We start from the raw sequence: 13,848 nt of genomic DNA, 5'->3' as shown, positions 1-13,848 counted from the left end.
TTATATTTTAGACCTCTATAAACTATGAACCTTCTCAAATATCACTATTTGCCAGCTGTCCCCAACACTGTAACATTACTAATGCAGACAAGTGTTTTTTGTCACCTACATGTCCATGTGCAGCATAGATTGAGTAATGGTAACTTGGGTCTGTGAGGTTCTGTAAATTAGTGCTAATGTTCTGTACAGCCTGAACTGGCAGGAATACGATGTTCAACTACACCCTTTCAACCACTAAAGCAAAACTTAAAAGTTGCAGAATTGTGAAGTTTTTACATTGATCTTTTGCTAATGCAATTAGCAGTATGTTTTGCATGTATGACTTAATAAATCCTTGAATCACACATGTGGTAGTGTTTGAGTTTCTGAGCAATGTTCTCATTCCTGCAACACGGTGACCCAGCAGGCTGCCTGGGCCAATGGCAGCTTGGGGTGCCATCTCCTCAGGGCTGTGTGCACTAACCACAGCCTCTTTTGATGCTGCGTAAGAGAATTAAATGCAGGCCTTCACAACAGCTCTTCACAGGCCATGCAGCATCAGTAGTGTTGTCACTAGCTCCCATAATGTTCTAAAGATTGATAACCAGAAAAAATGCATGTAGCACACGCATACATCATTCAGCTTATTGAATGCAAGTAAAAGCAATGATTACTTACTTTCTTCTAAATCTTACAGGCTTTGAAAGTGATGGCTCTGGTGCAAGCTACTTTGTTTAGCCTTTTAGCTGTAAATGGAGCCATGCTGTATGTGTCAGTGCTCCAGCCCCACCCACCAGGAGCTCATGATGCACCAGGGGAGGGGAGGGGAGGGGTGAAGCTGCAGCAGGCTGACAGCAGCACCACCACTGCTGCCACCTGTGCACTGGTCAAGGTGCTGGACCTGCGCTACTGCTGGTGACTTACCTGAGTGAAGGGCATCAAGCCGTATAACCACCTAGAAACCTTTAGTCTGGGGCTTATACCCAGAATACCTGAACATAAGAAACAAGTTTTTAGCATGTATTTTATTTTTTATCCACATTAAGCATCACAGCAAGAACACAGCTATTCTCAACCATGTCATATGGTTACTTACTTTTAGCAACTTCTTTTAATAAGAAAGAAATGTTGCCTTAAAAAAAAATTGTTCAAGTAGTACATACTAGAAACAAGGAAGATTTTTTTTTTAAAATCAGTTCCACCATACAAATATATATATTTTTTAAATTTTTGGCAGAATTACAAATTGATCTTTTCATTAATCAGAGCTAGAGCCTAACATGATAAACACAGAGCAAGAACTTTTTTTTTTTTTCCTCATTAGGTAATTATAGTATTAGTTTAGTTGCAAACTAATAAAAGTAGTCCTGTGTATCGACAAATACAAAAAACAGGTAGATCAAAGAATATTGCACATGTATGTCCAAGCAGCACTTAAACACAACCCCACCACCACCATGAGGGATTATCACAATCTGTAAGAAAAGTAGTGCAACCAGAACTGCTTGAGTTTAAAAAAACACAAACAAAACCAAAACTAAATTAAAAAGGCAGTATGGGCCTGCCTTCACCACCCACCTTATCGCTTGGTTACAAGTGGTTCCTTACTTACCTGCCTCCAGCACAAACACGCAGCCAGCTCACACTGCAGCGCTGCGTTACAGCACCTGCTCTACCACGAGCTCCAGGCTCTGCAGGGGCAGGTAACGGGACACCACTGCGCACCGACTTCCAAGCAGCACTGGATGTGTTTGTTTTTTTTTTTTTAAGGTCTGACAGGGCACTGCTCTGCAGGGCAGGCTGAGCTGGCCTCGTGCCTTCATGTCAGTCAAGCAGCCAGTTGATCGCGCAGCTCTCTTGTGACAGTTTACAGCAGCTGGGCTAGACCTTGTCCTACTGGTCCATGGTTGGAAAAGCACAAGCTTCAGTTTAAGAGTGCAATATGCGCTTCAACCATCAACATTGCTTGAGATCACTGCAGAGACAAGGCCACTGAGACCTCTGGTTTATTATACACAGTATGAGAAAAGTACTGCAATCCACTGCTATATGAAAGTGGAATATATCGTGAATACTTGAAACCTGCATTTAAGAACCAAAAGCATACCTCTCTCTATGCAGCTATGGCTATACGACATTGGTGTTAAGTTCCCGTGTCTGACAAGAAATACAAGATCCATGTTCCTGAGACAAACTGTTCAGCGCATTGAGCACAACATCTGGCATGTGGTCTGTTATCATCTTGGGACTTATTAAAATGCTGCTGAAGACTGTTTCGTTTGACCAGCTTGCTGTGTATTTAATATCTGAAGAGCACAACCTAAAAAACACAAAGACTGGACTGTCACAGGTGATAATCCCAAACTGGGATGAGGCTTCCTGAAGCTCTGAACAGCCTGGAGAGGGTTTAGGGAGCAATGAGACCCTTCTCACTGCAGGGAAACGGGCTTCCAAAGAGCAACAGGGCTGGCCCTTGGGAAACAGATGGAAATACTGCTATTGACCAGCCCTGAGGACAGAGCCATACAGTTTCTTTCACCATTAAGGCACAATCCCTGTTAAGGTGCAATCAAATAATCCTGCTCACAAAGTGCAGAACACTGAGCAAAGAGCGAGGAGGGATTAAGCAACGCATTCACAGAGATACCAGCGAATTTGGGGCAGAAAGCATACAGTGGGATCAGTATGAGGTCAGACACCAGATTTAATGCTGCCTATACTACCTACTTAGGATTTTATTTTACAGAACAGTACACAATGGGGCTCTCATGTGCTAGTCTAGTCAAGAACAACAAAAAAAAAAACAACACGATTAACTGCTGTGCTGTGGAATAAACGAAGGAGAAAAAAGAGAACTCACTAAAGTAAAGCAGAACAGCTGCCATCAAGAAAATCTGCCAGGTCTTAGGTGTTGAAGTATCTAACTTATAAAGCCAGTATTAAAATCTTTAAGCATTAAAGATTTTATGAAACTTAAATAAAATACTTACTGATATATTGAATGGGAGGGGAAAAAAAATTTCCCCATCCCTTTTCTTCCCTCTTTTGGGAAGTCAGAGAAATTTAAGTTAGAGATTTTTTTTGTGCTCTGTAAGATGGTCTTGTGCTTTACAGATGCTCTTATTCCTGCTTCAGAATAAGAAGGGACAGAAGAAGCAAAAAGAAGCAGGGAGGTGCAGAGCAAGGAAACAAACAAACAAAACCACCACAAAAGCTGGCTAACATACAATAAACAAACATGGTTGTTGGAGATGCAGAACTGGAAATGTACTTTGAAAGTAAGAAACAGCTTGAAATAAGTTTTAGGAAGACAGCACAGTGAATATTAATGAACATATACATGAATGAATATATACATTTATATATATATATATGAATAAAGAACATATAATAACAAATGCCATTATTGAATGAACATATACGAATATATATAAAAATAGATAATTAATATTTAATAATGAATGTAATGAATCCCATTATTCCACTTACCTCTTGGAGCTGCATTCTTCTACAATATGGATAATCTTCCCTGGAAGATACAGATGCGGATACTGTGGCGGTGAATGTAAGTGTGATTCACCATCAAGGGCATTGTATGAAGGGGACCGATGAACCATTAAACTCTCCTCAGCTAGAAGAGGCTGGGTCAGGGCATCTTGGTTTCTACCATCCAGCTCAGTTGGGAAGTTATCTGGATCTCCTCCAAACACTTCGTACCAACACCCACGCAACAAAATCTGGTACTGAATTCAGAAAGAAAAACAGCTGAACTGAGGCTTGGTGTCTCTTTGAATAACTGATTCTAGTTGTGTGCTTGCATGCACATGATCTGAAACTACAATAAAAGATTAAAAATGACTGCATGCACACACTCCCCAAACTTTCCTGTTTGGTAAAATCTCCTTACTGAATTTTCCCCACAGTAATATATACATCTATTTCACCAGTACCCAGCCCAAGACAACAGTAACGCTGTGTAAAACATTACAGTCTTTACCAGGTGAATTATTCTGTGTGGATTCTACTGTGCAGATTTAAGTCCTCTTGCACATTTATTTTCTAACTGTCCATTAATTTATTCTAAATTCATAATGTCATCCAAATAGTGCATTACTTCTAATCCTGGGACTACAAGGAAATCTGGTGGACACAGCACATTTAGCTTCACATATACAGAGATGGCTGTTTTAAATCTTTAAACCTTTGCTCCATACCTTCAGTGTCATTTCACCTGACAACACTGTTCCAACACTTTCAAAACTGTGTTTCTAACCAACAGTAAAGATAAGAGGTAAGCAATTAGCACTTTAATGGAGAATTATTTGCCTTCCAAATTAATTCTGAAGGGAAAATTTAAACAAAACCTCTAATTTCTTTACTTCCTGATACTAAATGGTTATTAATGAAAGCAATCCTATTGATTTTTTTAAATTAGTTTCTTTTAACAGCAAAACTAGCAAACTGATCATTTCAGGTCTTGGATATTGTGCATTATTATCTTTCAGGTCTTGAACCTTGATGTCCAACAAGATAGACTTCTAGGTAAGACACTATCACAAATGTCACTGAATTAAAAAGGCAATTTGTTCCAAGACACAATCAACTCCCATCATTAAAACAAAAATACACACACCACCTGCCACTTCATTAAAGCTGGGGCTTAAAACAGCTGATGATTCCACTGACTTTTAACCATTACCTGCTTTTAGTTACCTTAGGTCTGTTGCAGTTTGCCACAATTCTCACTATTCTCCTCTTTAAATCCTCCATGTTGGGCATACTTAATCTGTTCAAACACATATAGAACAAAGTAAAGCCTCCTATTTTATGTAATCTAACTTGTCTCTGAAAGAACAATTTAAAAATATTTCCATCTCACCTTGCAACAAGGTCCTTTCCAAGAATGACTGAAACAATGAAGTGCTTAGTGTAATCTGCAAGTGTTTTGCTAAAAGAAAAGACACGCTTTAGATACCTTGAAGAGATATGCACAATTTAGTTTTATTGTGGTCACTACTATTCAATAATAATACCACTATGTGGCAAGAAGGACAGCAGCATTTGCAGTCGGTTCCTCAGTAGGCCTTCAGCCTTCAGACCTACTCACATTTAGGACAGAGGAATTTTGATGCTGATTATAACACTAACAGAGCATTTTACTTCTGAAACATTTATACATTCCCCAAAGAACTCAACTGTAACTAAGAATGAAGCAAATACAATTCTACTGGAGAATGTACAGAAAAACAATACAGTCAAGCTCCTCATCATCATCTAACATATCTGTCAACTATCTTGAAGTTCTTGACATCTTAGATATAGAACCAAATAACATAAGTCTTGTACTTACCTCAAAAGTCCTCCTGGAGGAGAAAAGGCATAACATTTTAATGTTGGGAAAGAGTTCCTTAGCATGATTGCCAATATAGAAGCTGTTCCACCACCCAAACTGTGACCAACTATCACAAGTTTGTACTCCTACAGAAAGAAAAAGAAGATTGAAACATGGATACATAAAAAGCTTGGTGTAACTATTCTGGCAAACCAAATCATTTGGAGGGCAACTTACTGGAGCAATTGTGAAAGCCTGGTTTAAAATTCCATCATTTATTAGCTTTTGATAGATGTAATTTGCAGCTTGAGTTATTCCCTGCAAGACAGCATTTAAAGTTAGAAGGATAACAATCTAAAGTGTAATACATGTATACTTTAAAAGCAATGCTATACAAAACCAACCTTCTCTTTTAACATGCTCCTAACAGCAAACTGTAACTAAGTGGTCTTGAGCAGAATGGCTAAAAAGCTTTCAGAATACTCAGTAAGGGCATGAGGTTGGTCAACAGGATTACAAGTTCTACCTTGCAGTGCCAGAGACAGTATTTGATGCAACAAGCAAGCCACTGAAATAATTTGTGCAATCCATCTCATTAAGAGAATGCCCTTCTAGTTTAACTACAGGATCCCAAGTATTTCATTTTCTTACCGCAGAGATCAATTCTAAACAACCACAGACTGCACACACCTTATGTACAAAGCCATTCTCTAGAACATCCTCCAGTGTCAAGTCTTCACAGTCTGCTGACAGATCAGTGAGAATGTCCTGTAAACAAAGCAGCTTTTGTCAGACCTCTCTGCAGGGCTTCATGGCTCACAGGTCACGCTGTACTGCTTAACGTTCTCATAGGAACAATCACCACGCTGACTTCCCAGTTTGTAAGCAGCCAAACACAACTGACACCAGAACAACACCCAAGCAATCATATACAGCAATCACAATCGTGATTTCAGCAACTATTTCCAAGCTGCAAACACGTGTTGCAAATGCACCTTCACTCACAGTAAAAAAGAACAACCAAAGTCCTCCCTCCACACTCCTTTCCAGAGGCACAGGGAAAATCACCCACCCAAGGACAGGAGCCTTAAGCCTGGAAGACCCATACTTGTGAGTGGGTTGTTTTTAAATGTGCCAGTGTCAAACAATTTTCTCTAGATTCTAGGAGTTAACCCAGTCCTATAAAACCAATTGCATATATCAGATGGATGATACCTCAAAAGACAAGGTTCCTCTCACAGCAACCACAATAGCTTCTTTTTTGTGATCCAAAGCAACAAAAAATGGGATCTCATAGATCTGGAGGGAAAAACTGTATTCAGTAAACATACCAACTTTTTATAAAAGTAAGCATTTGTTCTCACCTTCTGTAAGCTCCCTTATTGAACTCTTTATTCTATTATGGAAAGAAGGTGAATTGTTTTTTTATCAAGTTACTATTAAATGCCCTTATTGCAACACTGAGACAGATTTATGTCAATGGTTTTGTGACTGTTCCCTTAGACTGAAAAAAAAGAACTGGAGAACATGTTTCAGGGCCTGTTTTAATTTGATTTTGCATCTTGTACTTTATAAATTTTGAAGGCAAACTAGAAACTTCACCCCCTGCTTTCACTAATTTAATCATTAACCTTTTTTTGGAGAATGCATGTCCAGATTGTTTACCTTGTTATGAAAACTGATATGAATGAAGTCTCTGTACTGCAGTCCTGTTATTTTTAGGATGGATCCAAAGTGAAAGTTATGACGATCACTGCCCGTTATATCAGAATCTGTTGGTCTACTTCCGCAACTAACAAACACAGAAGAGAAAAACTTTCATGGTCAAATTTTTTAGGTTTCCTTTCAGGAATCAAATTCATTACATTTGCAGAATGATTTCTGCCAGGAATCAAAAGCTCTTTTTTTTTTTTCCCCTCCCCCCCAGTACTACTATTAGTCTGTAAAGGATGCTACCTCTGCCCACAAACCTAGTTTTGCCTGAGCAGCATGCCATACATTTTCAGCTAAAGGACTGGCAAATACACCATTGTTACAGGACTACCAGCAGAGCAAACAAGGCAGTTAGAAAAGAATTCTTAAGACTAGGGGCCAATGATAGAAAATAGAAACAAGCAAAAGGAAATTTCAAACAAATTCTCTACAGCAGGCTTCTCTGATGTTTATCCATTGCATTATGTGATTTTTTTCCAAGGGATTTATTATTTCAGAAGATTAAACAATTTCATCTTACTAATTAATAAAACCATGATTGCAGTCATAAACCTCAGCGGTCAATTAACTATGTGGTAATCCTACTAGTATCATGCACACTTCAACACTGACCGCAAAAGATTTTTTGAGTAAAGGGGTCAGAGGGAATAAAACAGAAGCTAGAGGTACAGGGAACTTTCCCTAATTCCTTTTTGGATTGGAAAAACTGCTGACACATTTATTTCTACACATACTTACCCAACAGACAGCTCTATAAAGCCTCATTTTAAAACATGGTTTAACTCTAGTACTTCTTTGGTTTAATTCCAATCAGCTCCAATTCCCGTGTCATTTTGCTAAATTAATTTTATCTCAATCACAAACTATTCTTAAGAAACAAAAGCTAATCGGTTTCTGAGGACAGAGAGATGTTGAATTTTTTTTTTCCCTATTGAATTTATGAAGGATAACTCTACCAGTCAAGCTCATCTACTCCCATGAGTGACATAATGAAACAAAAAAAAATGCTATTCAAACAGTTTTGTTTCTGCTAACACTAATTAAATAAAAGAAAGCTATCTGCTTTTATGGAATGTTACGTGTTTGTGATCCAACCTACCAGTCACCATTGAGCTTACAGAGTGCAGTAAATGGGTTGGTGTATACGTAGTAGGGCCAGCCATAAGCAGCTGCAGCAAACAGCATATAGTGAGCAGCATTCTCCAGCTCAAAGTCCAAACCATCAGTCTGCGAGGACAGGGGGAAAGAAGGAGGAGGAGGGAGAGGAAGAAGGGTGTGTTAGGCAACCCTAGTATAAAACCTGAACACAGATTACTGAAAATTAAGGCATGATGAAATACTTTTCAAAAGGAATACCTCAGGGTCTAAAAGGAACTTAAAATAACCACTCATATTCCAGGAAAATAATCTGTTTATTTACACAGCTGTAGAGCTTAAGAATCTTGAAAATCTCTCATTGAAATATTTTTCTTCCAATACTTATTATACACCGATAAGCTCAATACTGATAAGCTCAAAGGAATGGCTAAAGAGCAGGTCTCTCTGGAAGGGATGTTTTAAGCATGACCACATTGCCTAGTTTCAAAAGTAACTTGATAGGAATGCTTTGATTGAAGTAGAATTATATACTTCAGTGCAACACAGACCAAAAGAAGATAAAATAATTTACAAAGACGTTTTACCATAGCAAAAATCACTTAGCAAACTGTAACCCATCATCTCTACGCATTTAAAGAATGCTGGGTTTCCTTCTCATCTGCTTTGGCTATTTGTATCAGACAGAACTTAGGCAGAACACTATACTAAGAGACTACTGAACCATTTTCTCTCTGTTCTTTTTCTCACATCTCTTCAGCAATGACCAACTGTCTTAAATGATTCCTTTTTGTACTTAATTCCCTCCATTCATACATTCCGTGAAACAGAGGCACTATTAGTATAAGTGAATACACATTGAGAGCTGGAATTTTCAAAGAGCCAAGACAACTTGTATCTCTTTTCAAATATTGCAGGAACATAAGCCTTTGAAAAATCCTACTCTTAACGTCTTCAAAAGCTGTGTCAGTTTGGATTCATAATCAATTTCCAACCACTCACTTTTAAGTTGTATTTATGCAAAAAGCAGACAAATGTTTTGACTGAAAATTCATCATGATGTTTTCGCTGTGTTTATTAACAAGTTGAATTGTGAATTTTTATAGTAGTGTTTAATTTCGTCAAAAAAAAAAAGAAAAAAAAAAAGGTGCACCAGGTGCTACAACAATCCTATCTTACCACAAGAGATGATGGAGAATGACAGAGGACTTCTTCAGGCTCTTTTGGGCAACTTTCCATTTTATCTTGCTCTTGATGGAGTAGAATCAGACCAGCTGCTATGTCACTTGGCACCAGATCAGTGTCCTGTTTAAAGAAATGAAAGAATGGTTAAAACCATCCCATACCTCAACATGTCAAAACAATTTTGTAAGAAAATGCACCTCAAATTCTATTCTTTTCAGTTTATATGAAAACTAACTACCCTCTCCCTACCTTTAGTACAAAATGAATGTTTTCTTCAGTAAGACTGATGAGGACTTTACACAAAATTTTTATCATTTAACAACATAACCTACAAAGGACTTGCTCAGCCAGATAACAAATAATGACCCCGATGTTACTGACCATTCTATGTCACTACATGAAAAACTTGTTTCTTTATACAGCTATTCCTACTCATTGAATACTGAGAACAAGAAAGAAGGATTTTACACAGGAGAGGACTCAAGGGCTTTTATTCAATTACCTGGGACAGTCACCTCTCCATAAGACTCACACCCTTTGCCCTACAAACCACTGGGCGTGCTGTAGCTGTAAATCAGCCTGCACTAGTACCGCTTAATAAACAAGAACTACTTGTCTTGAAATCATGAACACAGCTCAGAGTCCACTGAATCACGATTGTTTGAGCAGTAGGTGACCTAAGTTTGAGCTAAAATACTATGTCTGTGTAGTCTTGCAGTCTACATTCTGTTTCCAAAAAGCAGCTTCCTGCTCGTGCACAGCCTAGTCTGGTGTTTGCTCAGAAGTCATTCAGACCAGGAAGACTGCCTTAATATACTGCAGGGCTCTTTTGTTTAAATAGTCAGAAAGGAGTCCGATTTTCTGCTATGGTTATGACTCCTTACTTGCAGTCAGGAGGCAAAATGCCCAGATCTTCACATACTGAGGAAAAGAAAACCGTTCTTGCTCTCCTGACTAGACACCTACGGAGAAAATACTGTTTTCTCACAGCCCTCACATTTGTGATGGGAGAGACAAATCAGAGTTATATACACTGTGTGAGAATCACCTTTAAATTTGCAATTAGCATGTTCAAAACCTGATTTCAGTCAGAGACCTCTGGCTGAACAAAGGCACACGTAGCAACATCTGGAAATTCAGTTAGTCAAGAAAGAACACTAAAAAAGCTTTCCATCTTACTGAAAAGTAGTTGCGGAAAAGCTCTGCGATACTTGTAAAAGCCACTCGATGGTCATCATCTTGCACAATACAACAACACATTAACCTGATTCGTTTTTCCCAGACTCTGGTGGCAGTGTTCTTCACATTAAATAGCAATTGCCCTGACTGGCTGCTTTCCAAGTTCCGATTCACACCATCAGTGAGGTAAAACGTCTTTTTTCCTCCAAGTGGATCAAAGACGATTAGCACTCCAATGATGGTAAAGATGATGATAACCCAGCTGCAAAACAGGAGGAAGCAGGATAAAAGGGCTGTGAAACCAGGTATTTCTGACACATATGCAAGAAAATAGAACTATAGGTCTTGACAGACAGAAAAAAAGGTTAGGTACGAAATATCACACAAACATAATCTGTTACTGTCAGAAGAGTGCATGCTTTATTGTCGAGCCTTCAATTCACTAGGTGTAAGGACAAGGCTGTTTGCTCATTTCACCAGGGCACCAAACTCAGAATCACAGCCCTTCTCGCTTTGGAAACAGAAACTCTGGTACACAAAGGCTTCATTTTTCACTACCAGTTAAGCAATCTAGTCACTCCTCTCTTCACCTTTATCTGGTTTTCTACATTCCCATCTATCCTTCTTACACATTCTGATTGCCACCTCCTTTCTTTCACCCTTGAATGCACTCTTGCAGGGCAGGAAACTCAAGCCTGTTTATGTAGGGAAGGGCACAAACTCATTCCACTTGTCTAGACTAAAAAGCTTCTCTCCATTCACAAAGAAAATGTGAAGAAACCAAAATAATTCATAAGAAATATCAAAGCCCTCATCTACTGGTAAAGCGTTCACTGAACACATACCAAACAAGTAGAAGCAATATTTTCTGTTTCACGTGAAGTGGAAAACTTAATTTGTGGGTAGCAGAGTGGAGGACACCTTTACCTTGCAATAACTGTCCCCAGGATGGCGTTTATCACAGTCTTCTCGCAGTGCACACTGCTGTCTGACACCCACACAGCTCCTACAATAGCCCAGATGAATTCAGGCAAATAGAGAAGTAGGCGAGTATAAAGTAGCTTGGGAAGTGATTTTCTTGGGCCTGGATTAGAAATTGTTCCTGAAAAAAATGGGGATAATTTAGAACAAGAACAGTTTACAAATGCATCTTAAGTACATAAAATCCTACACAAATAACTTTCTGAGCTGTAGAGAAAGTAAGAAACTTAATTGAAACTACAAATTTCAAACTAGTGGAAAGCGATCAGTGAAGCTGAGGAAAGAAAACTTCTTTCCACTTGAATAATTTAAATACTCTTCTAATTAGAGCGTGTTGTGAGAACCAATATATTAGGAATTGTGAGGTCTCCTCTATCACTCCAGAGACCACACGCAGATTTCAGATTAATCTTCATGTCATTACTTTATATTGAAGTGCCTCACCAAGAAAAAAGTACTTTTCTAGCATTTTTAAAATCCAAAATGAAGCATTTCTACAAATGACCAGAAGTTGCACTAAAGTTCTGCTTAGCCACGCACTTCAAGCTTTAACTCCTGTTCTACTTAACATTATTTGCTGGGTTAATTTTATTGCAACATTTATAGGGATCGCTTTCCTATATATTTCTGCCACAAGCAATCCTTTGCAGCTAATGAACTTTTGCAAGATATGACTAAATATGCCTACGCAAGGCAAAGTTTACATCACACTTCAGGTAAGGAATGGATTTGGGATAAATTCCCACAAACTCCTGTCAGAGACACTGAGCAGTGTTCCATCCAGCTCTGGGGCCCCCAGCACAGGAAGGACATGGATCTGTGCAAGTGGGTCCAAAGAAGGGTCATGAGGATGATGAAGGGGCTGAAGCACCCCTCCTGTGATGACAGACTGAGGGAGCTGGGGGTGTTCAGCCTGAAGAGGAGAAGGCTCTGGGCTGACATTACTGCAGCTTTTCAATACTTACAGGGGACTTATAAAAAATGTGGAGAACATCTGTTTACACAGGCAGACAGCGACTGGACAAGTGGGGATGGTTTTAAACTAAAAGAGGGGAGGCTTAGATTCGAGGCTGGGAGGAAATTCTTCATTCAGAGGTGGTGAGGCACTGACAAAGGCTGTCCAGAGAAGCTGCGGATGCCCCATCCCTGGAGGTGTTTGAGGCCAGGCTGGATGGGGCTTTGGGCAGCCTGGTCTGATGGGTGGCAAGGGGGTGGAACTGGATGAGCTTTAAGGTCCCTTCCAACCCAACCATTCTGTGATTCCATGGTTCTAGGTCACGTGCTAATGGTGAACGTAGAGGAGATTTTTAAGATGCTCTGGTGGCAATGAACGTATCATTTAGCCATACCAAATTATTGTGCTCATTAATTATTTTAGATTTCTGACTAACAGAATAAATACTATTGACAAATATATATATATATGCTAGCATTATATTAGCATATAAATTAATGCTGACGGTTACTTAAGTTTGACTACCATTAAAGTACTTGAACTTTTATGTTTTGTTTTGTTTTTTCCCTAAAATATCAACACTGGAAGAAAAGAACACAAACATATTCAAATGTTACTAGATATGTATAAGACATTGTTATTAACTCTTTACCTTGCATACTGACGTACACAAGAGCAGATAACGCACATATTATAGCAGCCAGGAGGACGAGGAGGACGAGCAGGTAGCTGTGCAGTAATCCTCCCCCGGGACAGTTGAACTGCCCTTTGTGAACGGCGTAAAGCACGAGGATGCCGATCCACCTACGGGAAAGTAAGATAAGGAAACCTGTAGCTGGGAGCGAAAAGCGAGCGCTGAGGAGACCGCGTGCCACGAGACTTCCATCCCAGTGACAGCAGAGTAACGGAACGGACGCGTTGTGCGGGGCTGCGGGGCCGTTAACACGAACACGCGGCACCGATTACCCGAAGCCGAGCAGCGCGGCGCGGATCCCGCCGGGAGCCGACCCGCGGCCGCCCTACACCTCGGGCAGCGGCACGGCCCCGTCAGCACGGCCCCGTCAGACCGGGCACCGCCGAGCGGGGCCGGGCCGGGCCGGGCCGCAGCCGGCGCTCACCCGAACGCGCCCCCCGCGCACCGCCCGCAGGCCACCGGGGGTCGGTGCCGGCGCCTCACCACAGCACACGGAGGGACAGCTCGAAGGCCCCCGGGAGTACGAAGTCGTCGCTGCCGATGGCCCAGCGCCGCCCGAACACCACCAGCCCCGGCATCGCGCACGGCCCGGCCCGGCCCGGCCCGGCCCCCTCGGCCCGGCCCCGATCCCCTCAGGCAGAGCCCGCCCCGCCGAGGCGGCGCGATCCCGACCCGCAGCGTCATGACGCAGCACGCGGCGCACGCGCCCTTCCCGCCCTCGGCGCGCGACTGGTG

The 13,848-nt window shown here is 40.7% G+C and overlaps 1 protein-coding gene across 3 annotated transcripts; it reads right to left on the bottom strand.

The window, feature by feature from the left end:
- Positions 1–995: 995 nt before the first annotated feature.
- Positions 996–13,768, bottom strand: DAGLB (diacylglycerol lipase beta). Of its 3 annotated transcripts, none has more exons than XM_084295776.1 (16): positions 13,597–13,768; positions 13,072–13,223; positions 11,411–11,585; positions 10,484–10,745; positions 9,299–9,424; positions 8,124–8,251; positions 6,977–7,103; positions 6,527–6,610; positions 6,002–6,079; positions 5,549–5,629; positions 5,330–5,457; positions 4,859–4,927; positions 4,693–4,765; positions 3,469–3,722; positions 2,087–2,299; positions 996–1,875 (listed from the first exon to the last, which is right to left on the bottom strand). In XM_084295776.1, the coding sequence occupies exons 1-15, from the start codon at positions 13,689–13,691 to the stop codon at positions 2,107–2,109; spliced, it is 2,025 nt and encodes a 674-aa protein (XP_084151902.1). In that variant the 5' UTR covers positions 13,692–13,768; the 3' UTR covers positions 996–1,875; positions 2,087–2,106. The 3 variants fall into 3 exon arrangements, with proteins under 3 accessions (XP_084151902.1, XP_084151903.1, XP_084151901.1); XM_084295777.1 differs by having other exon boundaries at positions 996–1,872; XM_084295775.1 differs by having other exon boundaries at positions 996–2,299.
- Between the last annotated feature and the right edge of the window lie 80 nt (positions 13,769–13,848).

Source organism: Netta rufina, assembly GCF_964035555.1.
Source record: "Netta rufina genome assembly, chromosome: 15".
Classification (NCBI taxonomy): domain Eukaryota; kingdom Metazoa; phylum Chordata; class Aves; order Anseriformes; family Anatidae; genus Netta; species Netta rufina.
Note: the sequence above shows the minus strand (reverse complement) of the source record. Positions and strands in the feature narration are given on the sequence as shown.

Coding starts and splice junctions, on each gene's coding strand:
- DAGLB (XM_084295775.1), bottom strand. CDS start 13,691: ATGCCGGGGCTGGTGGTGTTCGGGCGGCGCTGGGCCATCGGCAGCGAC. Junction 3,723..4,692: donor CAAACTGCAACAGACCTAAG/GTAACTAAAAGC, acceptor TTCTGAATTCAG/TACCAGATTTTGTTGCGTGG. Junction 2,300..3,468: donor GAAGAATGCAGCTCCAAGAG/GTAAGTGGAATA, acceptor TGTGTTTTTTAG/GTTGTGCTCTTCAGATATTA.